The sequence below is a fragment of the Monodelphis domestica genome, chromosome 7 (assembly GCF_027887165.1).
Source record: "Monodelphis domestica isolate mMonDom1 chromosome 7, mMonDom1.pri, whole genome shotgun sequence".
Lineage (NCBI taxonomy): Eukaryota > Metazoa > Chordata > Mammalia > Didelphimorphia > Didelphidae > Monodelphis > Monodelphis domestica.
Genome location: NC_077233.1, coordinates 170,659,060 through 170,684,381, shown reverse-complemented (window position 1 = coordinate 170,684,381; position 25,322 = coordinate 170,659,060). Strand labels below are relative to the sequence as shown.

Below are 25,322 nucleotides of genomic sequence, written 5' to 3'. Positions count from 1 at the left end.
AGTAATTTAAAGTTACTAATTACTTCCATTAGCTTTTTAGTTCGTTTTCTGGGATTCTCTAAGGAAACCATCATATCATCTGCAAAGAGTGATAGTTTCCTCATTGCCTACTTTAATCCCTTCAATTTCTTTTTCTTCCCTAATTGCTACCACTAGCATCTCTAGTACAATATTAAATAATGGTGGTGATAATGGGCATCCTTGCTTCACTCCTGATCTTACTGGGAAGGTTCCTAACTTATCCCTATGGCAGATGACACATGCTGATGGTTTAAAATAAATACTACTTTGAGGAAAGACCCTTCTATCCCTATACTTTCTAGTGTTTTCAATAGGAATAGGTATTGCATTTTGTCTAAGACTTTTTCTGCACTATTGAGATAATCATGTGATTTCTGTTAGTTTGGTTATTTATATGGTCAATTATGTGGATGGTTTTCCTAATATTAAACCAGCCTTGCATTCCTGGTATAAATCCCACCTGGCCATAGTGAATAACCCTTGTGATAACTTGTTGTAGTCTCTTTGCTAGTTTGTTTGTTTTTTAAGATTTTTGCATCTATGTTCATTAAGGATATTGTTCTTTAGTTTTCTTTCTCTGTTTTTGTTCTTCTGGCTTGGAAATCAGTACCGTATTTGTATCATGAAAAGAATTTGGTAAAGTTCCCTTCTTTGCTTATTTTGTCAAATACTTTCTGTAATATTTGGATTAGTTGTTCTTTAAATGTCTGATAGAATTCACTTGGAATCTGGCTCTAGAGACTTTTTCTTAGGGAGTTCTTTTGTGGCTTGTTCAATTTCTTTTTCTGAGATGAGGCTGTTTAAGTATTCTATTTCCTCTTTTATTAATCTAGGCAATTTATATTTTTGTAAATATTCACAAATTTCACCTAGAGTGTCATATTTGTTGCCATATAATTGGGCAAAATAGCTCTTAATGCTTGCCTTCATTTCCTCTTCATTGGAAGAGAAATAGCCCTTTTCATTTTTGATACTATTAATTTGATTCTCTTCAATCTTTATTTCTTTTTATTAGATTAACCAGTACTTAATTTTATTTGGTTTTTTTTTTCAAAGAACCAGCTCCTGGTCTCATTAATTAGTTCAATAGTTCTTTTACTTTCAATTTTATTAATTTCTCCTTTAACTTTTAGGATTTCCTATTTGGTTTTTATCTGGGGATTTTTAATTTGTTTTCTTTCTAATTTTTTAAAATTGGAAATCCAATTCATTGATCTCCTTTCTCTGTATTTTATTGATATAGGCACTCAGGGATATACATTTTCCCCTGAGTACTGCTTTGGCTAGTATAGTTTTACTATCTATTCCTCCTTAAGCTCTTTTAGTTTCTCCTTTAAAAATCTGGATTCTATAATAAATAATTTTTTAAAAATCTGGATGCTCTACCATTTGGTGCATAAATGTTTAGTATTGATATTACTTCATTGTTTATAGAACTATTAGATATAATTTCCTTCTTTATCTCTTTTAATCAGATCAATTTCTACTTTAGCTTTGTCTGATATCATGATTGCTACTCCTGCTTTTTTTACTTTAGATGACACATAATAAATTCTGCTCCAGTCTTTTACCATTAATCTGTGTGTGTCACCCTGCCTCAAATGTGTTTCCTATAAACAGCATATAGTAGGATTCTGGTTTTTAATTCACTCTGCTATCTGCTTGTTTTATGGATGAGTTCATGCCATTTACATTCACAGTTATGATTACTAACTATGTATTGTTCTCCATCTTATTTTCCCCCTTTTGAATCCTGCTCCATTCCCTTTCACTCCATTCCTTCTCACCAGTGTTTTGCTTTTTATTACATCCCCACCACCCATTTCCCCTACCCTCCAATACCTCCTCTTTCCCTTGTCTTATTCCCCTTCTATTGTGAATCTTAAAACTGCTCAGACTATACCTTAGAACATTTGGTTAAGCTACTCCCCATTTTAAACAATGGAGGTACTTGATCAGGAATGTATTGAGAATTTTACATTACTCCACCCATACTTAGGCATACTTTAAGGGAAGATAAAGTTGTAAAACTCCTTACTGAACAATGAAAAAGTCCCTAACTCATATTTATAGTGAGGCCAAAACCTTAAGCTAGGTCTGTTTTTAGATCTAATACAAAAGGGTGATAAGTACCTATAAAGGTTAAATTAATCACTAAAAAGGTAAAGCAACTTACAAAAGGGCAAGCTTAGCAAGAGGTATGAAGTTTTAGTCTACTCAGAGAAGGTGATAACGAAAGAAGATGTGAATTAAGAATGGTCAGTCCTGTGGAAAACATCTACTGTGATTGGTAGATGTGAAAATTTAGGGGAGGTGAGAAAAGAAATTTCTCTTTAAAAGGAGCTGGTCTCTTAACTTAGGGAGTTAGTTGGAGTTCGGAGTAGTTGCAGCTCGGACTAACTTAGTTGAGTTTGGAAGCTGAATTGGAGGGTCTCTCTGAACACTAGAGTTTTGCTTGGGACAAATCTTGTGGTGAGTGGATAAAAGACTGACTAGTCTCTCTTAAGGCTTAGACCTAGGCCAAGTGGCCTACGCCATTCCTCTTACTCTGTCTCTCTCCCTTCCCTTAATTCCTTCATTCGTATTAATTAAAATCTCCACAAAACCCAGCTGACTTGTGTATTTCATATTTGGGAATTTTCCCCATGGCGACCACTTATTTTTGATAAAAATCAAGACACTAAAATTATCTTTACAGTTTTGGCAATTCACAGTCTTGAAACCATATTTTCATGGTCACAATATCATATCATAGTTGGCTTATTTTCCTACCCTTTTTATAAGTATATTTTTTCTATCTGCTCTACTATTAAGAATAATGTTTGAGAATTATAGATATCTTCTTTCCATGTAGAACTATAAATATTTTAACCTTAATGAGTCCCTGAAATGTTCTTTTTCTTATTTACCTTTTTAGGCTTCTCTTGGGCCTTCTGTTTTGACTTCAAATATTTTGTTTAGATCTGGCTTATTTCTCAGGAATGCTTGGAAATCTTTTATCTTATTGAATATCCATTTTTTCTCCCCTGAAAGAATATACTCGGTTTTGCTAGATAGGTGACTGGATTGTAAACCTAGATCTTTTGCCTTCCTGAAGATCATATTCGATTCCTTCTGATCCTTTAATGTGAAAGCCGCTAATTCCTGTGTGACCCCGATTGTAGCTCCATTGTATTTAAATTGTTTTTTTTTTCTGACTGCTTGCAAAATTTTCTCCTTGGCTTCAGGGCTCTTGAATTTGGCTATTATATTCCTGGAAATAATCATTTGGGGATTTCTTTCTGGAGTTGATCTATGGATTCTTTCAATTTGTATTTTGTTTTCTTTTTTGAGAATATCTGGGCAATTTTCTTGGATAATTGTCTGGTATTATAATGTCCAAGATTTTTTTTTTATCATGGTTTTAAGGTAATCCAATAATTCTTAAATTGTCTTTCCTGCATCGATTTCTTAGGTCAGTTGTTTATTCAATGAGACACTTCATATTTTCTTTCTTTTTCATTCTTTTGATTTCATTTTATTGTTTCTTGATTTCTTATGAAATCATTACTTTCTAATTGCCGAATTCTAATTTTTAAGACCTGATTTTCCTCTGTCAGTTTTTGGGTCTCCTTTTCAATTTCTTCTATTTCCCTTCCCCACTTTTCCTCTGCCTCTCTTAATTTGTTTTTGAAGTCCTTTTTTGAGCTTTTGCAGAATCTGTGTCTAAATCATATTTTTCTTTTGGACTTTGTGTGTGTTTTCTTTGCTTTCACTGTCCCCTTCTGTGTCTGTACCTTGCTGTTTGTCCCCCTCCTCCCCTAAATTCTTTATAGTCAGGTGCCTCAGGCTTGGGCTTAAGCTTTTGGTTTCACTTTGAACTTGATTTTGTTAGGTACACAGTAGATTGCCCTACTTGGGGTGCTACCTTGAGTTTTTGGCAAGAGGATCAAGAAGGACACCCCCACCCCTTTGGGTCTACCAACTACCCCAAACTGGGTTCTATGTTCCTACCACAGGCCCAAACTGGGACTCCTGGCTTCATTCTGGGCCCACACAAATCAGGCCGCTTCAGCACAGACTGCCCTGGTTAGGAATGCTGGACTTTACTACAATGTTCGAAATTTTAAGGGGTATAGGTTGGTTGGACCTCTCTTTGCCAAGGCAGGATCTCAGAGTCTGGATGTTGGCTTGGGATCAGGTTCAGAACCTGGCATAGCAGATGTGGAGTAGGGCTTGCTCTTGGCTTGCTCCTCACTCCTTGCTATAGCTTCCTGCTGTCTGTCATTCCCTCTCACCCCAGTGCTTCAGATGTTCTCTGTCTACCTTTTAGGGTTTTTTTTCTTCTTTTAAGTTGTTTCACTCTGTCTCCTTGTTGGTTCTTTCACTCCTGTTTGTTTTGTGGTGTTATTTTAAGATTCATTGGAGAGGATTCTCATGGTTACTTTGAGATTCTCTGCTCTACGGCACCATCTTGGCTCCACTCCTCATTACTTCATGGTATATGGTTGTAATGGAATATTATTGTGTTCCAAAAGAAACCATGAACAGGATGATTTCAGAAAAACCTGGAAAGACTTATATGAACTGATGCAAAGTGATGTGAAGAGACCTAGGAGAACAGTACATGTGGTAATAGAAATATTGTATGATGATCAATTGTGAAGGATTGAACTATTATCAGCCAAAGAAAGTCCAAAAAAAGGTTATCTAAAGCCAAAGGGACTGTTGGAATCTATTTACAGATCAACGTTTGCCACTTTTTAAATTTCTTTCCTTCTTGAGTATTTTAATACATATGTGATATATGTCTTTTGTCACAGTATGGGGAATATGGAAACAGGTATTGCATAAAAGCACTGATACAAACTTTTTTTTAACTACCTTGGAGAGGGGAATGAGAGGGAGAGAATTTGAACTAAATTTTTTTTCTACATGTAATAAAATAAAAGAAAATTAAAAAAAAAAGACCTCTGTGGTGAGGAACACCATGTTAGAGAACTCTTTATGGTTAAAAGAAATAGCTCTGAAAACCATTCACCAAGAATTCTAGCTAGAGATCCAAAATGGGAAATTCAGAGTAAAAACCTGAAAAAGGAGGCAATTAATTTAGTCTTTTACCAACTGACTGTTATTCTTTCTGATCATCAATTCTATGAATAGACTCTGGGTGAACACCAAGAATTCAGAGCTCTTACCAGTATTGTTCTTTTCATTCAGATGTTAGCCTAAAGACAGCACTGCAATAGAAACTGGTTAAGGAGACAATTTCCTCAAAGAGTATACCCCTATCTTTGGAGGACAAATATAATTTAAATATCATGCTAGAAAACAAGAGAATGGGAACTCATATTAATATATTAATGTTTTTTTCAGTCAAAAATAAGAACATTTGGTCTGACAAAGGATATTATTCTTTTTTTAAGATATTTTATTTTCCCAGTTACATGTAATAATACTTTTCCACATAAGTTTTCTGAAGTTTTAAAATACAGATGTCTACCTCATTCCTTTCCCTCCCCCTTCCCAGAGCTAGTAAGCAATTTGATCATGCAAAAGATACTTCTATATTGGTCATTGTTATATGAGAATACTCATATAAAATTAACCCCCCAAATAAAAACTCCAATAAACTAAAGTGAAAAATAGTATACTTTGACCAACATTCTGAATCCAAGAGCCTTCACTGGATGTGGTTAGCATTCTACCTCAGAATGGCTCTAGATCATTATATTGTGAGAGTAGCTAAGTCTTTCACAGCTGATCGGTTCACAATACTTCTGTTACTGTGTACAATGTTCTCTTGGTTCTGCTTATTTAACTCTTCATCAATTCATGCAGGCCTTTCCATATCTTTCTGAAATCATCCTTTTCATTATTTCTTACAGCACAATAGTATTCTATCACCATCACTTACCATAATTTACTCATTTTTCAATTGTTGGGCATCCTCTCAATTTCCAATTCTTTGCCACCATAAAAAAAGAGATGCTATAAATATTTTTGTACAAGTAGGTCTTTCCTTTTTTTATCTTTTTGGGATACAGACCTAGTAGTGGTATTGCTGGAACAAAAAGTATAGACAGTTTTATAGCCCTTTGGGCATAGTTCCAAAATGCCCTCCAGAATGGCTGGATCAATTCACAATTCCATCATCATTAGTGTCCCAATTTTTCCACATCTCCAACATTTTTCACTTTCATTTACTGTCATATTAGCCAATCTGATAGGAGTAAGGTGGTACCAGAGAGTTGTTTTAATTTGCATTTCTCTAATCAAGATATTATTCTTTTTACAAAGTTTCATTAAAGGTATATTTTCCTTTTTTTTGAAATTTGAGCCTTCTGGGCTCCATAGGATTCCTCAAACACCAGAAACCACAGTCAAATGAAAGTGAGATACAGAAATTGTGACTCAGAAATACCAGTGAGGTTGCTTCTGTCTTCTTTCCAAGTATTACTACTTGGTAAATGAGAATTTGGAGGGTATTGAGCATATTTATTTCACATCTTTTTGGCTCTCAGATAAGGAACCTTAGAGACAAGGGTTTGTGAACCAAGAATCAGTGAAGAGGTAGCTCAAGAATTTGACCCAGTCTACATCTGTATTACTGAGGCTCTTTGACCCTACTTTTCAGATGGTGGGGTTCTACTGATGTCCCTGAGAAAAGAGAATAAAGTACTGGACCCCACAGGGTCTCTAAAGCTATAATGCTCTGAAGGGCATGAAGACTCTTCCTCTTTTTTTTTTTTTTTTAAATAACCCTTACCTTCCGTCTTGGAGTCAATACTGTGTATTGGCTCCAAAGCAGAAGAATGGTAAGGGCTAGGCAATGGGGGTCAAGTGACTTGCCCAGGGTCACACAGCTGGGAAGTGTCTGAGGCCAGATTTGAACCTAGGACATCTCGTCTCTAGGCCTGGCTCTCAATCCACTGAGCTACCTAGCTGCCCCCAAGACTCTTCCTCTTAATAAATTCTCTTTCATTTTTCATGGAACATTAATTCCTGCTCATAGTATGTAAAGGAAGTGACAAGTCCAGTTGCTCCATTATTCTGCTAAAATTATTGAATAGCTCATTGATGTGAAATACAAAGGGCCTTTTCCCTTTCTCTACCACTACTCCTTGGCCTTGGAAATCCCTGCCTCTGCCTGGAAGTGTGCTACTGATAGCTTCATATATCAAAAGTATTCTTTCCCATATGATATAAAGTTGGATGGATAATACTCTAAATGGATAATAATTAGTTTGGCCCAGCACTGAAAAGGAGGAGAGTGGGCTGAATTACCTTTGGGAAACTGAAGTTCTTTTAATGACCTCAAGTTTCCCTTGGAAAACAAAATGCCATCTTTTTTTAAATGCCAATTTTCTTCCAGTTATGTATGACTGAGAGTAAAGAAATAGGATAATTTCTTTTTTTTTTAATTTTTTAATTTTATTTTTTTAATAAACATTATTTTATTTGGTCATTTCCAAACATTATTCATTGGGAACAGAAATCATTTTCTTTTCCTCCCTCCCTCCCACCACCTCTCCCATAGCTGATGCATGATTCCACTGGGTATCACATGTGTTCTTGACTCGAACCCGAAATAGGATAATTTCTAAAGAAGTTAAAGATCACTCAATAGGCAAAGAAAGAGCACATGGAGTTTAGGAAGACTGAAACATAATAAAAATTAAAAATTTCACAGAAGTGACATAAAAGGATGTTATCAGTGTAGAATATAACCAGGTAAAGAGATAGGCAATATCAAGGGACAACCAATAGAGAGCTCACATATTTCACTGGTACTATGAAATATCAAGATTTCTAGAGATAAGCCTTTAGCATGTTGAATGGATCCCTGCACAGTAGATTTAAAGGAAGTCATGGACAAAATCTGAACAGAACAAGCAGGCTTAGATGCCCTATGATCTGCATGATTTGGATTATCTACATCAATGAGATCACAAAATTTATAAAAGGATAATGATCAGTATACTCTCCCCTCTTGTATGTTCTTTGTATTTTATTTCTCATTCCTTATGTGGATACTTATGACATGTGCTGTCTCCACTTAGATACTCCTCATGGGAACACTCTCTCTGTATGCATCCTCCATGAGAATGTGTCACGCAGATGTGTTTTTTTTTTCTGATCATAACTAAATATCACCTCTTTCTCAATTCCTCTTCAATATGTTTGCTTTTCCTTACATATCTAGAAATAGCTGAAAACATTAATGGGTGGCTGGTAGGCTCAACACAAAATTATTCTAAGAGAGACAGTTAGAATACTGGGAGATTTTTTTTTAAGACACCAGGAATTTCAGACTACCCAAAGACACATTGGGGCACATACAAATATAATATGAATAGCATAGCCTAAGTGCTTTGTTTTTGCCATCTGAAGAAAATAGTAGTAACAAAACTGGCTTCATTTTAATGTTATTCTGTAAGTTATAGCTTTGGCAAAGACATGTAATGAAACTTACCAGCATAAATCACAAGGCCGTAGCACCAGTCTGTGTTCCGAATGGTGCAACCTCTTAGTAATATCTTCTCATTGTCCAAGGCATAAGTCTCACCCTCATGGATCAATACCCCTGTGAATTTGTCCAGCTTGTTATTGGGAGGATCACATCTGACTTCACCTGGAGAAAGATAGCAAGGACTGAGAAAGCTCCAGTTCATGGAGGAAATTACATGTATGTCCTGAGATATGGGTACTAATCCCATAGGCAGAGAAATTCCCATTTATTTTCCTAAGTAAGTATTGGGGCAGCTACATGGCACAGTGAATAGAATGCCAAGCCTGGAGTCAGGAAGACCCAAGTTCAAATTTTACTTCAGACACCTTCTGGCTGTGTGACCCTGGGCAAGTCATGTAATCCTGTTTGCCTCAGTTTCCTCATCTGTAAAATGAGCTGGAGAAGGAAATGGCAAACCTGCTCCAATATCTTTGCCAAGAAGACCTCAAGAGGGGTCATAAAGAGTTGAACATGACTGAAAGCAACTAAACAACAAAAAGTAAGTATTCTCCCTCCTCCAAATACTCCTCTTCCTTATCAATTCCTTATTCTCTTACAAAGTTTTCTGGACATCAGAGGGAATGAATTTTGTAAATGATATTGATCACATAGAGAGAATGAATTGTATAACAGTTCATGGAACACAATTCTATAAGTATGTAAAAGATTTAAATTTGAAATGATGAAATAGTCTTACAATTTCCAAAAGCAATCTAATTCTTAACTTGCCTTTAAAGTTGCTGAGTTTCTCCAGGTTGTCTTCCAAGTTGCTGGTGACAACTAGGGCCTGCTTCACTTTCAAGTTGGTTTCTCTGCAGTCAAAATTATACACACACACACATTAATGTATACAACTAATATCTATGACATATGAGTCAAATTATGTGTATGCTAGTGTGTGTGTGTGTGTGTGTGTGTGTGTGTGTGTGTGTACACTACAAGAAGTTTTATACACTCATCCTCATCCATAGGGGCTTCAGGAAATATACTGTATTTGTGAAACTAGGTCATGCTTTTGCCCTAAAAAGGCCACAATCTCAGGCCTTTCCTAAGAATGAGTATACTAGATGGTTCTGAAGAGTCAAGCATTGATCCTAACGTTGTAACTCTACTAATCAGCTTCTTTTTCTGCCCATGAGCTCACACTGAGGCAGATCGACCAGACATCTTAAAGAACCAGCAAAGAGAGTGATGGAGACGGGATTTTGAAACAGATGGGTTCCCATAACAAAACTTGGGTTCCTTAATGGAGCACATTTAAGGGCTGAAACTCCTGTATATCTGTCCAAAAAGAACCTTAAGGATTCTTGCTCAATGATTAATAGGCATATGACTAAGGGAATGGGGATAGAAGTAAAAACTAGAGATGCTTTTAAAAAAATCTCATAGAAACAGGGCTACAGAAATAGTTTGGGCAGGACTTGAGGTATAAAAGGAATGTCACTATACACTCAATAAAAGACCTCAAAACTTTTACATTTGAGCTCTTTGAAAACAACCCCAAACTTTCCAAGATATTTTGTAAATCTCCAAAAAAGTCTGGTTGTGATACTATCTGTAAGTGTGGAGGTGACCCTGGTTCTTAAAGGGCATGCTAGGAAAGTATAAGGTACTCCTCAAGTGGAGGAGAGGCTGTATAGGGTATTCAGTCCAATCTTTATCTGAAGCATGAATATTCTATACAGTTCTTTTGGCAAGGATATCTGGAAATACAACCTTTTTGTTCTTCAACATTACCATAATTTTTTTCTAGTGAAGAGCAACCTTGTCTTGACACATGTCAAGAAGTCACCTGTGGGAGTTACAGATATCTGACATTGTTGGTTTTGTAACTGTAACCTAATCAAGGGCTGGAATACTTACCCATCTAGTTCTGCAGTTTCTATGTATGTCAGACTGTAGGGCTCACTACTGGAGAGTAATAGCACATCTGCCTAAGGTTAGAGAAGGTTAAAGAAGATAAGGAATAATGACAACAATAATAATCCTTCATATACATATAGATCTTCATAGTTTTCCAAGTAATACTATTATCTACTTGATTTTTATTTGATTTTCACAACAACCCTGTGTGAAATTAAGCAACTTGTCAATATCATATGGCTAATAGTGTCAAAGATTATAGCAAGGTTTTCAGAAGAATGTCAAGGCAAGAGATGGTAACTGCAGCTCAAGAACTTGATATATACATAGCTGGTTTCTATAGACTGGGATCTTGCCCTGTCACACTAAATCCAAATCCTCTACAAATGTCATCTCCCTATTAAAAAATCACACTTGGGTTAAAGCTGTGGTATGAAATGGGGAGAAGCCATGCTTCTTTAGAGTTGCATTAATCCCTGTTTTCTACAAGGCAAATTCTACTATAAGCAAAGATGACAGCAACAGTAGTGAAACCAAAGGATACTAAGCTACAGAAAATATATACTCACCGGGACGAAACTGTTATTTTGTAGTTTTATTATATCTCCTACTCGAATGTTCAACCACTTTTCTTCCTTCACCCTGTAGGAGAACAACCCTTTAAATGGCTACTCTCTGGCCCAGTTCTTGGACCAGCAGAGGCCAAGAAGCTCATGATGCTTGGAGTGGGGCAGCCATTGTTCCTGACTTGAGTTCCAGCTTCAGGAATGGACTCTAAACTTTAGTGGGGTTCTGAAGAACAATGACTCACATTTATATTGTAATCTACAGAATACTTTCTTCACAAAAGCCCTACGATACTATTATCCTTATTGTATAGATGAAGAAGTTGATGTACACAAGAATCAATAATCAGAGTCACACAACTGTAAGTGTGAGGGCGATAACCCAAACCTATATCTTCTAACTCTGGCAATGACAAGCACCAAGGAGAGTTAGCAATCCCCTTAAACTGATTCCAGTATCCAGTATACAATTATGGTGACTTAGTAAACGTTAAAAATAATGTTTATTTTTCTAAAATAGTTAACTGACACATTTTTATACCCATTCTCCCACCTTTTCTCGAATAAGTATCCTGGCACTAAAATCCCTGTCTCGTTTTGTGCCTCAATGTCTCTGTTAGCAAACAAAGTTAATGTACTCTCTTTCCCAAAGGAGAGCTAAGGAGAATTTTTATTTAACCCATTGACTAAAAAGCACTTTGCAAATGCAAGCAGATAGTCCTTAGTAGGCAAAGGTACCTGAGGGCCAGTAGAAAGTAGTACTTATTATACTGGAAGTAGAAAGAAGTACTTATTTCTAAGTTTAATGCAATCTCATTATTTACATATGTACTCTACTGCTCAAGGACTCTGGATGTATATCATACAAATTGCTGATAGGGGACATACCAGCTTCATTTTGCTTTCCACTAGGAATTCCTGAGAGTTCCTAAAAGGGGTGTCTGGCAGCCAAAGTCAACTTGGAAACTAAGTAGAGAAGCCTTCAAGATTAATTAGTAAAATATAAGAGATTCCATGAGTATACTGGATCTATTTCACAAGTAAATTCCTTGGTTTGGTTTTTAAGGTCTTTGACAATCTGGTCTCACTTTTTCATCTTCAATGTCTCCCCAAAATATTCCTTACACTCTGGCCAGGCTGATCTCTGACTATTCTATGCACAGACATGCTAAATTCATGCCTGCTTTTCTTGCTGTCATTCCTACTGTTTTCCTCACTTGGGATGCCTGTTCCTGCAACACTTTCTTTCTCTGCTATATTTATCCAAATCCTATCCATACCTGAAGATCCATTTGGAGTTCTACCTCTTTCATGAATCTTTTCTTTTAAATGACTCTAATTATTACTGATCTCCTTCTCTCCTGAACTCTTATGCCACTTAAAGTATATACCACATAATTTATTGGAATATATATATATAGATTATTTTATGTACTTCAGCTAGACTCTAAGTTCCTCAAAGGAAGAGAGATCACTTTATCATTTGTCTTCCCTACAGCACATGTAAAAGAGGCTGAGCATTTAGGAGATATGAGTAATGTGTTGAGTAGGGACAGATGTGTTGATAGTTCTGATGGGTAATTGCTCTTGACAGCTGTGGATGTTCATACAATATCATTTACATGAAATTGTAATGGTCCTTGTAACTTGTAACTAATGGTCCTTCTTGAGATTATAGTCCCCTTCTTGGCAACTTTAGTTATTGTCTGCAGATTCTATCTGTTATTGTTTGGCTCTTCTGATGCCAACCATCTCTAAGTGCCACTCATCAGATTAATTTTTCTGCTACAGGGTGTCCTCAGAATACCCCAATACCATAGCATCCATAGATGTTGCATTTCAGAATATGATCTGTCCTCTCTCTCTGTCCCTCTCTCTGAAGTGGTTTACTGCCCATAACCTTCCCACAAGGGCACTTGTGCCTAATATAATTTCCTTCTCTGCATAAGAGTACCATCACAATTCATATTACAATAATGTCAGAAGAGTGAACTCTATTGATTAGGATCCTGACCTTTCCTTTAAGGTCTTATTTAGGGAGTCTCAGAGGTGAAAAGACTGTTCAAGAAGTCAAATAAGCTGTTTGTAGCAAGATTAGATTTCACTAGGTAGCAGGTCCTAAAATATGGGAATCTTATGGCTCTGTGGACTTTCAGCTTGATCTGGAATTTAATGGAGTTTTTATATGCAAGCCTCAAGAATGTTGAAGAGATACTATCAATGGTCCATCTCAAATGCTCCTCCCCCCAAATTTCTACCTGTCAAAGGCATATTCCTCCTTCATAACATAACTCGTATGTATTTATATATATAAAGAAATCAAGTTAAACTTGGCCTAACCAAATTTTTTTAACTCTCCTTATTTTATATATGTGTTTCTGTATATATATACATATATATATTCATATATTTATATGTTTGTATATGCATTTGTGTGTTTAGGGTATGTATATATGTGAGTCCTTACACATAGCCCAGAATTATTATGAGCAAATCTGAGCAGAAAGTGGTCAATAAATTCAGCTAGTTACATAGAATGCTATCCAGCAGCATGAGGCTGATGGCCTGATATATTTATAAATTAAATGTAATTATAAAAGCAATTACATATAAACACATATTCATGTGTTAAATATTATATTGCTATAAACATATTTATACATTATATATATCAGGCCACGAAGTACCATGACATATAGATAGCATTCTATGAAAATAGCTAAATTTCTCTACCACTTTCTATTCATACTTGCTCATGACAGTTTTGCACTATGAGTAAGGGGCTCCTTGAGATAGGATGACCCATAATCTACATAGAATGCTGAAGCTAGAAGTAGTTTTAGAGGTTGTTATCTGGTCTTGCCCACCTCATTTTAGAAACAATACCAAATCGCAGAGGTGTAGGGACCTATTCATAGTTATAAAGCTAGTAAGGTGACAGATCATGGACTAGATCTCTGGGTAAATGATTTCTGGGCTAGTATTCTTTGTATTACATCATGCTGCCCTTTTCAGGGTAAACCCTCAGATCCCTCACTAATCTGCATCTGAAAAGCAGTTACTAGGTTCTGTCATGACTTCTTCCTATATACTATTAGAGAGTCCTTGCCTGCAATACCAAAGTTCCTGAATAGGCACCTTAGGATTTTTACATGTCCTCTCTATTAATTCGTTTGGTAGCATTGAAGACAAGGAATAATTTTAGGCCTACTTCCCAAGACTGTTTTCCATCAAGGAAATTAGTACAAGAGTAATATAGCCCTGACCAACAGGAAGAAACCACAGATTTCTCTTACGATGCCTAGAAATCCATACTGCTGTGAATGGAATTCAAACCCTGATGATACTTAGAATCTGTATGACACAGAGCCAGCTAGTAACACAAATCCTTCTAAAAGCTGTTGAGAAAATACCAAAGGTTCCCCTCCTGAAATGTACTTCACCCAAATCTCCACCTTTTAAAATGAGACTCCTCCAACTCAATTGCTACCTTTTCCATTCCAAAGATTCCTTTCTCCCCAATCAGAAGCAAACTGTCTTCTCTGGCAATCCATAGTACATTATTTTTTTCCCTCTTAATATTTATTCAGGGTATTTCAAGTCTTAGACAGCTAGGTGGCACAGTGGATGGAGTGCTATTCCCTGAGTCTGGCTGACCTAAGTTGAAATCTAGCCCTAGACATTTACTTTGTGACTCTGGACAAGTCACTTATCCCTATCTGCTTCAGTTTCTTCATCTGTAAAATGAACTGGAGAAGGAAATGGCAAACTACTACAGTATTTTTACCAAGAAAACCTCATATGGGTCAGACACAACTAAAAAATAATATTCCAAAGTCTTAGAATTTTTAAGCAATTAAAGCTTAAAATGGCAATTTGGGAAGTCTGTATTTGCTCTAGGGTTGTAGTTATTTGCATATATATTTTAGTTCCCCTTTTACACTATAAACTCCATGATGGCAGGAACCATGTTGTAAACATCTGTCTATTCCTGTAATATATAATACTCCTTACACATGCCAGGTATTGCTATTGAGGGGAATTATGCTAAGGATTATACATTTAGAGCTAGAAGAGGCCTTAAATAAAAGAGTCTAACTCTTTTATTTAACGTGAGAAAATTGAAACACAGAGTGGCTAATTGATTTGCTGAGGATTAAACAGTCTAACGAACTCACATCTTGCTGACTCTAAGTCCAAAGATTTATCCACTATGCTACCTAGCTGCTTGGATCTGCTATTCCTCTAAGGACAGACCCTACAAAATGTAACTAACACAGTAAGATTATCCAACATCGTCACTTTTCCCAGAAATACTTATCCCATTTCCCCCACCTCTTGGTCCCCTAAATCCAAGCTGAGTTCTTCCACAAGCACTTACATGCCATTCACTATCACCAGGATAGGTCGATTGTTGACTTGTTTGTCATTTTTGTGCCGAAACTATTAACATAAAAGAAAAAAAATTTTAAATAGGTAAAGTTTCAGGAAAAGAATGAGAGGAACCCCTCCCAGAAACACTTCCATGAGATAGAAAAATGTTCTGGATATTTGCCTAAAGCTAAGAATCTATTCTCATACTACTTCCTTTAAAGTTTTATTTCTAAACTTCTTGTTTGAGAAAACACTTACCTTAGGAATAATGATCAGAGATGAGAATTGTGCAGTGAAAAGGAAAGCGAAGTAGCACCTCCTTCCACATGATGGTCTGGGCCTGTTCATGACAGGGCCCTGCTCTTTCCCATAAGTCCCATGGTATATTCCTGTTATCTCCCAACCCTCCTCACACACCAGTGGAAAGCAAAAATATAACTATTAGGCCTAGCTTATGAAATGATATGTGAATGAACTGTGTAAGGTCTTTCAGATGGCCAGGGATGTGGTCAAATACTAGAAATATCTACAAGAGGAATCAATGATACTGAGGCAGATGTATCAAACCCAGCTTTACTGAATAATATGTCTCCAAATAACCCTGGAACCTAAACATAACAATCTATATACCTTTTTCTTAAAAAACTCCTTAATGGAGCAGCTTGGTGGCTCAATGGTTAAAGAGCCAGGTCTAGAGACAGGCAATCCTTATTCAAATCTGGCCTCAGATAACTTCCTAGCTATGTGGCCCTGGGCAATTCACTTAACCCCAGCTACACAGCTTTTACAACTCTTTTGCCTTGGAACCAATATTTAATACTGATCCTAAAACAGAAGGTAAAGGTTTAAAAAATAAAAGAAAAAGAACTCTCTGATAACTTCCAGATATGGTGCTAATGGTCAGGAGGATATTGAAGATAGAGAGCAAGAATAAGAGATCAGGAAGACATAGAATTCAAGAGCTAGAAGGGACAGAAGAGTTCATTTAGTCCAACTCTTTCATTTTTCATTTGAAGAAATAAGACTACATAAGTGGTGACTTGATTAGATAAGTTTAAATTAGCTAGTGGAAGACTAGGGGCATCTTCCTGCTCTCAGACTGGTCCTTTTCCCACTATTCCTCACAGGGAAGAAGAATGGAGGACAGAGGAAGAAGATCTGAACAGAAAAAAACAAAACAAACGGTGATGAAATAGGAGGAGGGAGCAATAGGAGACAGGGAAAGAACAAGTGGAGTGGAGATGTAGAGACCTTGTGATAAAATCAAATTAGATTCAGGGAGAATAATAAGGAACAGATGAAATAAAGTCTGGAGACAAATTTCAAAGGCAGGAGAAGGGAAGCACAAAGGGACCAGATTTTGAAGGGTGGTAGTTGAGAATTTCTCCATATATTTTGCAATTCACTTTAGGTCTTCAATATTGTCATGGTTGCTTCTCACGTTCAACACTGCCTTGGATTGTAATATTTACCATGTCTAAATCTGACATTTCTGAGCACATACACTTAGTAAATAGAGCCCAATGTCCTATCAGAGAGTGGTTTCATCTATGATTTAAGAAGGACAGATGTGATAGTGGCCCAGTGACCCTGTTCCTCTGATGTATTTACATGGGAAAAATATCCTGGGTTCCAAACGAGAAAATACTAAGACCATACACTCATACACCTGGAGAGATAGAAAAGGATAAAACCTCTCAATTACTGCTGGTGCATGAGATCTCCAGAATCTCTGACTCTGGCCCAATCTCTTGAGCTGTTAATTCAATGTCATAACAATACAATCACTCTGCCTTCAAAATATCTAAGTTAGCCAGCATAAGGCTTAGCTCTGATATTGCCTTAAATAGTTTTGTTCCTAATGAGTAATTTGGAATTGCTTTAGCTGTGCCCTGGCTCTCAATGTATCTCCATATGTAGGGGACTTATCAATCTTACTTCTAAACTAACCTTAAGAGGCACTGTCTTTTCACAGTGTTCCTGTTGAGGCAAACAGTTGCCTTCCATAGACAGATATCTCCTTCACCCTCTACCTGCTTCACTGCTTCTGAGGTTATAACTTGGGTTGCTTTTTCCATTCCTTGGAGGCTGTTTCTCCTGCCATGCTTGCAGTTTTCTTCCTTTTTTCACTTTGGTGACCTTTCCCTCTTGTTTCCAAATTGCTGCCTGTAGTCACTTCTCAGTCACTGTTACACACTAGTACCCAGGAGGAATAACACTGCCTTGTCCCTCTGTACCCAGAGCTAGACTAGGGGGAATGGCGGAGTGGGGTAGGTGGAGCAAAGATGGTGGCTTAGTAGCAGAAAAAGCTGAAACCACTTTGACAATCCTTCCAAACCTAGAGCTAGGCCATAAACACTCAAGCATACAGTTTTAAGAGACTGGGTGAGCTGCCTTTCTGACATAGTGAGTTGAATTAGCTTATAAGGGTCATCCCATAGAGCATGCACAGAGTTGACATTCCTGGTTCCGGGGATGAAATTTTGGCATTACAGCCATGTGTGACTCAGTGCTAAAGGACTACAATTTGAGAGGGGGTAAAGAGTTCCTTTATTGGCTAGAGAGCTGGAAGAGATGATGACTCAATAGATGTACAAAGGGGATCGATCACCTAGCTTCGTTGCCTCTATCTACCTTTCTGGCTGTGAATCTGAGTCAGGACAGTTTCAAGAGGCTTTCCAAGAGGGTGCTGGGGAGATTGCCATTATTTTTCCACCCTGTCCTCCAACTGGCTATAAGAACACAATATCTAACAAGTCATAGTTGGAAAACTGTCATGAATAGCATATTTCATGCCTAGACAAGCCTAGACCTAGATTTGGCTGCCTCTTATATGTTTATTTTTTCCTGATATTAAGTAAATGGGTATCCCAAGTTGGACATAGTAGTAGTAGGCCTGTTGGCAGGCTTGTGATTTTGAAAGGTATAGAAGTCATAGGTCCTATTAAATTGGAGCTGGCTGGTGGTAGGGGAAGCTTCTGCATCAAAGAGACTGGTTACTGACAAGAATATTAGCCTGAGCTTACACATTTTAGCAGCAGACATGTACTGAGAGTTTTTTGGTTAGTGCAGAGCCAAGGAAAAATGTAAAATACTTAATTAGTAGTCCTAAAAATTACCTTATATTTCATAAGTCATAAGTATCAGCTTCTCAGCAGACTGTAATAACAGTTGTAACTTACTGGATTATGTTATGTTAATACATACTTGGAATCTTTTATGAGTAGGATTTGTGTGTGTGTGTGTGTGTGTGTGTGTGTATAGGAATACACTACTTGACCCATACTTGAATTGTAATGTACAATGAGTACCTTTTTAAGTTCCCCCTTTGGGAGAAACCTATATTTAACCTAAGCTGTAAGTAAAATCATCCCTGAGATTCCAGGGTGGAGGGTTTTAAATGGGGTGATGAGGGAGACAAAAGGGAATCCCTTCTCAATAAAGGTAAGGTTCCGCAGGACTATACTCAATAAAAACTACATGCCCAGGAACAGAACTGGTAGCAGCACAGTACTCCAGCCCCTGTGGGCATCAAGTTTAAACTAGGAAAAGGTGCCTAAGAAAGAAAGAGAAAAAAGTTGTGTCTTAAGCTAGTTTTTCTCCCCTACAATTCTAAAAAGTATTTTTTGGCCCACCTGACTTGGAATGCCCAAGAGAAAACAAGAGGCCCAATAAGCCATCTCACCATGTCATCAATAGCATCTTTCACTCCTGTCATGGAGAGCACTAATGCCAGGGGGATCACTGTGGTATACCAAACCAAAGATGATATTTGTGGAATAAGCTACAAGAGAAAAAGGGAGGATAACGCGTTAGAAAATGAGAAAAGTAAGATAGGGTAGATCACATTTTTAGGATTATGGATTAAATGATACTCTCCCAGGGACTATGAAGATTTGAGGTCTGCCAGCACAGAAAACCCTAATTATGTACAAATATAACTATAATAAAGAGAAAAATAAAGGAGAGCAGAGATGAAGGTATTGTAGGAGGCCACTAAAATTGCTGTGTGGGTGTTTGCTCTTTTTTTGGGCAATTAAATGTTAGTTTCTTTCACTGAGTGAAAGGGGAGAGAGCACAGAAAAAACCTTAAATTCTCTAGGCCAAGTTTGAGGTATAATGTGGGGCAGAGAAAGATTAGGGGGGAAAAGTTGAGGAAGTTTGTTACTGGTTTGCAAAGAACGCTAACCTTTATTTTTTGTTCGTTTTTCTCTTTCTTGTCCCTCTTGCCTAGATAGTTACCTTGAACTTACCTTGGCACTGTCACTGACTAAGACCTTAGTGGGCTAGTTTACTGCTGCTAGGCCCTACAGCAGGGCCCAGATATAGGAACTGTGTACTAAAAGGAGTCCAGAAATATTTATAGAAACATAAAAATGTAAGTACTAGGATGGAAAGGAGTTTTCAGGTGGAGATATCCCCAAAAGGAATACTTCCACCCAAAGTCCCAATGTGTTTATGGCCTGGAGAGTTAAACTTTATTACTCTTATGGGCCTGACAATGGTCAATGGCTTAGGCTGGTGGCATTGCTTTCTTCACTTCAGCTGTGGCCAGATGCTAGCCAAATCTGATCATAGTTGTTCCCAAGAACTGGCCTCGAATCCATGCAGATCACTTGTTTCCCAGTTTCCCCCTGTTTAAACTTATCCAGATAGGAAAGAAACATTTTGATTTCCTTTTGAAGATCTTATTGGCAAAACATTCTTTGAAAAACAAACCCAAAACACAAACCATTGAAAAAGCATTCACTAAATACCTGTAGGAGAAGCAAGAAGAGGAAATATGCATTTGCTACTCTCTGGAACTGTTCAAATAGATTCAAGGGCAGAAATGTGAAGAAATTGTATTTTGCTGTCTTGATGGCATTGTGCTGTAGGAACCAAAACAAACAAATGAACAAACTACATTGCTATGTATAAGAAAGAGGTATAGTTCCTCAAGGATGGATTTTCCCTTTAGAGTTACTCCTCATAACTCTTTTCCCTCTTCTTGCCACCTTCCACAGATTATAACCTCTAAATCCAACAAAGAGGAACGGAAAAGAGGATGACAGTGGAAATTAACTCTTGGACAGATGTGCTCTTATTTAGCTGGCATCCAAGCACTGCTAAAGGCAGGAGTTTATTCTTTCCCCCCTCATCTCCCATCTCAGTTGGGATCCCTGGGAATCCCAGAAGGATTGACCAGTAGGCTGGTAAGGATAAGTTCTATTTTGTGGTAGCAGCATATGTCTTTGACCAAGGTCTGGGCTTTTCTGCCTGATAATACTACAATTGACAGATACTTCTCCTAATCCCTCATTTCCAAATATAATCCTAGCCAACTAAGCTGCTTGAAGCTTCAGCTGCTTGAAGCTTCCTTCCATAGAATCAGAATCCTTCAGCAACCTCTTTAAAATTTTTCATACCCTAGGATTCCCTCTAGTCATGTGTCCCTGCATGAGTTGTAGTAGTTGGTATTATTGGCCATACCATCAAATCTGTTCTAGCCCTCTCCTATGGAGCTCTTTCACCTGAGAAATCTTAACTTCTTTTGCCTTTATTTTCTGTCTCTACTTCTAAGCAATTTTCAGGGCTCCAAGGACAAATGTTCTCATACTCTCTAATCTCATAAAAATAATGGTAACCCCATAACTATGCCAACTCCACTAGAGGGATATTGGAAGATGATGTGAAACCTGTATTTGTATGTGACACTTAGAAGGAAAGTGGTGATTACTAGAGGAAAAATGGGTTCACCAAGAACATGAAATCAGTTTCACAGCATTCTTTCTCTTCACTCCTACTTTTATCTTATACTTGAAGACTTCATTATACATGCTAATATGGTTCTTGATTTCTATGGATCATTTGGCATTGTTGGTCTACTCTGATTACTCCTGCTCTCCTGGGTTTCCATGATACTGCTCTCTTCTCTTTCTCATCTTACCTTTATGACAGCTACTTTCAGACGCCATTGCTAGACTGTCATCCTTGACCCAACCTCTAACTGTAAGATACATAAAGTTCTAGCCAGTCTTCTTACTGACCAATTCCTCTACATAAGTCCTTGATCCTTCACCTTTCATCTTCTCCAGCAGACTGTCGCTGCAATCAATACTCCCATTTCTAATTTCTGAACTCTGTATTTATTGGTTTCTTCTCTACTATCTATGAATATCTCTCTCTCCTTTGTTCTTTAAAAATATTTTAAATTTTATTTTTTTCTATTACATGTAATAACAATTTTTAATATACATTCCCCAAACATGAATAGGCAGTTTTCAGATAAAGAAATAAAAACTATCAATACACACATGAAAAAGTGTTCTAAATCTCTTGTAATTAGAGAAATGCAAATCAAAACAACTCCCAGGGTTAGTCCTCACACCTAACAGATTGGCTAATATGACAACAAAGGAAAGTAATAAATGCTGGAGGGGATGTGGCAAAGTTGGGACAATAATGAATTGCTAGTGGAGTTGTGAATTAATCCAATCATTCTGGAAGGCAATTTGGAATTATGCCCCCAAAGGGTTTTAAATGACTGCCTGCCCTTTGATCCAGCCATAACACTGCTGGGTTTGTATCCCAAAGAGATAAGGAAAAATACATGTAAAAATATTTATATCCACACTCTTTGTGGTGGTAAAAAATTGGAAAATGATGAGATGTCCTTCAATTGGGGAATTGCTAAACAAATCATGATATCTGTTGGTGATGGAATTCTATTTTGCTTAAATGGAATAATGAATTAGAGGAATTCCATGTGAACTGGAACGACTTCCAGGAACTGATGCAGAGAAAAAGGAGCAGAACTAGGAGAGACTGATATACTGTGGCACAACCGAATGTAATGGACTTCTCTACTAGCAGCAGTGCAATAATACAGGACAATCATGAGAGACTTAGGAGAAAAAGTTATACATATCCAGAGAAAGAACTGTGGGAGTAGAAACACAGAAGAAAGACGCTTCCTTGATCACATGGTTCAATGGGGATATGATTGGGGATATAGACTCTTAGATGATCATTCTATTGTAAATATTAATAATATGGAAATGGGTCTTGATCAATGATTCTTGTAAAACCCAGTTGAATTGTGTGTTAGCTATGGGAAGTGGGTAGGAGGATGGGAGGGAAAGAACAAGACTCATGTAATCATGGGGAAAAAAAAATCCCAAATTAATTAAATAAATAATTTAGAGATATACATTTTCCAAAATTATAAGATCCAAATTGCTTATTCTCTTTTCCTCTCCTTTTCTTTTTCCCCTCCTCCCTCCCTGAGATAGTGAGCAATTTGATCTGGGTTATACATGTATGATCATGTAAAACACATTTCCATATTGGTAATTTTGTGGGGAAATACTCATAAAAATAACAAAATCCCCAAAATAAAGACACACAAATAAAATTAAATGAAAAATTCTATCCTTCAATCTGCATTCAGACTCCATCACTTCTTTCTCTGGAAGTGGATAGCATTCTTTGTCATGAGTCCATCAGAGTTATCTAGGATCAATGTATTGCTGAGAATAACTAAGTCTTCCACAGTAGATCAGTGAACAGTATTGCTATTGATGTGTACAGTGTTCTCCTGGTTCTGCTTACTTCACTCTTCATCAGTTCATGCAGGTCTTTCCAGTTTTTTTTCTGAAATCATCAAGCTCATCATTTCTTATAGCGTAATAGTATTACATCACAATTATGTACTACAATTTGTTCAGCCATTCCCCAATTATGGACATCCAAGTCTCCTTTATTCTTAAAAAAAATCCTCATTAGATACCCTTCCAAAATTCACGTCTTCCTTGATCTTACTTTTAGTCATTTGTTTCCTAGCACTGTCCTTGGCATATAGTAGTCATTTAATAAATGCTTACTGATTGACTGATTGAGGTATCCCCCAAGGCTCTGTTCTGAGTTTTCTTTTCCTCTACATTCTTCTGGTCTCAGGTCTCCCCTCCTCTAATCCAAATTTTTAATAATTGACAAAATAATATTCTTAAAGCACAGGTCTATGCTCAAAAAGCTCCAGTTAACTCTGCGTAAGCTCTCTTATTACCTTTAGAATCAAATATAAACTCCTTTGTTTGATGTTTAAAGCTTTTGACAACTTGGTCCTTTATTTTTTAGTCTTAATATACAAATTTTCACTACCCTCACTTAGTCATATAGGCCTCTACATGATGTTATCTTTGTTTACTCCATGTTTTTGCATTTGTCTCCCATGCCTGGAATATACCTAATCTTCAATTCTGCTTCTCAAAATTCCCATTTTCTTTCAAGATTCAGTTTATTGCCACTTTCTAAATGAGGTTTTTCTTTATCCTCTATCCCCACCCCAAGTTGCTAGAGTCTGACATGTCTCCTTAGACAGAATGCAGGATTCTTGAGAATATGGATTGTTTTATTTTTGTTTTCACCCCCAGCATTTAGCATAGTGCCTGGAATATAGAGTCATTACTGAATGCTTTTTGATTGATCCCTTGGTTGGTGATCTCCATCAACTGCCATGGATTTTATTACCAACTCCATGCATCTGACTTCTGCATCTATAAATCCAATCCTAATCTTTTATGCACTTCTCAAACTCAACATATCCTAATCAGAATTCATTATTTTCCCTCCTAAACCCATTCCTCCTCTAAACTTTCTAATTTTTGTTGAAAGTACCACCATTTTTCCAGTCTATCAAGGTTCACAATCTTAGAATATTCTCTTAACCTCATTTCCCATAGCTAATCATCATTTCTTATCTCATTTTATTTATGTAATGTATCTTGCATTCCTCTCCTCTCCATGGGCATAGCCACCTCCCTAGTTCAGGCATCATCACCTCTTAGCTGAATATTTGTAACAAGATTCCTAATTGGTCTACTTGCTGCTAATCTTTCCCTTCTGATTTATCCTAAAACAAATTGCCAAAATGATCTTTCTAAAATACAAATCTGATCATGTTACTCCCTGCTAAAAGTTACTTATTGCCTTGAGGAGAAAATACGAAACTCCTCAGCTTGACATATAAGGCTCATCACTGGGTATGGCTCCAGTCAACCTTTCCGGGTTACTATGGAATATCCCAAGGATCTACATTCAAGATAGATTGAACTACTTGATGTTCCTCAAACTCAGCATTTCAGACCTTCTCCCACTTTCAAACTTTTGAATAGGGCCTCACAACTCCTCATCTCCATCTAATTCCCTTTCTTTGAAGTTCATCTCATACCACTTTTTCCTACAGGAAACATTTATTTATCCTCATTTTGATCTTGATCCTTCGTCTTCCTCCTTCTCAAATGATCATATCTGTATTTATACACATGTATCTTTCCTAGTAGAATATAAACTCCTGAAGAGCTGGAATTTTTTTTTCATTTTATTTTTGTAACCTCAGTGCCTAGCATAATGCCTTATACATAGTACCTACTTAATAAATTCTTACTGGGGAGCAGATAGGTGGCTTAGTAGACAGTCAGGATTGGAAATTGTAAAAAATAGACTCGGATACAGGACTACAATCCCCATGAGCCTTTGCTCCACTTCCCCAGAATGCCTTGTAATCTCACCTGGGCCGAGATCGAGAAGGTATTTAAGTTGATTCAAAGGCTTTTGAAGGGGGCTTGGCTCTTTTTGGACTTCCGTTTTGGAGCAGACACGGCTCTTTCCATAATGTAGGTGAGGTCTAGGCCTCTGGCCTAGACACGTGTTTTTTCTTATCCTGTATTTTATTTTAATCCTTAACTTTAATAAACCTCTAAAAAATATAATACTCCTTGCAGAGAGAAACTAATTTCTACCTGCCTCAGATGCTTCAGTCTCCCCATCTCCCCTAAATTTTAATCTTTACAAAATAGAAGGCTCTAGGTTCAAATATGACTTCAGACTCTTCCTAGCTCTGTGATCCTAAGCAAGTCACTTAACCGGAACTGCCTAACCCTAACCAATTTCCCATCATGAAATTGATATTTAGTATTAATTCCAAGACAGAAAGTAAGGGTTTTAAAATAATACATTTTTACTAA

At 37.0% G+C, this 25,322-nt stretch overlaps 1 protein-coding gene across 8 annotated transcripts in view; it reads right to left on the bottom strand.

Annotated features, from left to right (window-relative positions):
* The window catches only part of LOC100028308 (phospholipid-transporting ATPase FetA-like), a 266,846-nt gene that overhangs the window by 112,479 nt on the left and 129,045 nt on the right, over positions 1-25,322 (bottom strand). For all 8 annotated transcript variants that reach the window (XR_008913609.1, XM_056806042.1, XM_007498811.3 and 5 more), the window contains 7 exons: positions 20,073-20,186; positions 19,001-19,099; positions 15,323-15,384; positions 10,945-11,017; positions 10,376-10,446; positions 9,242-9,324; positions 8,477-8,635 (listed from right to left, as the gene is read on the bottom strand). Coding sequence is in view for 7 of the 8 variants with exons in the window: in XM_056806042.1 (XP_056662020.1) it covers positions 8,477-8,635; positions 9,242-9,324; positions 10,376-10,446; positions 10,945-11,017; positions 15,323-15,384; positions 19,001-19,099; positions 20,073-20,186 (661 nt within the window). In the remaining variant the exon portion in view is untranslated. The remainder of the gene's footprint in view (positions 1-8,476; positions 8,636-9,241; positions 9,325-10,375; positions 10,447-10,944; positions 11,018-15,322; positions 15,385-19,000; positions 19,100-20,072; positions 20,187-25,322) is intronic.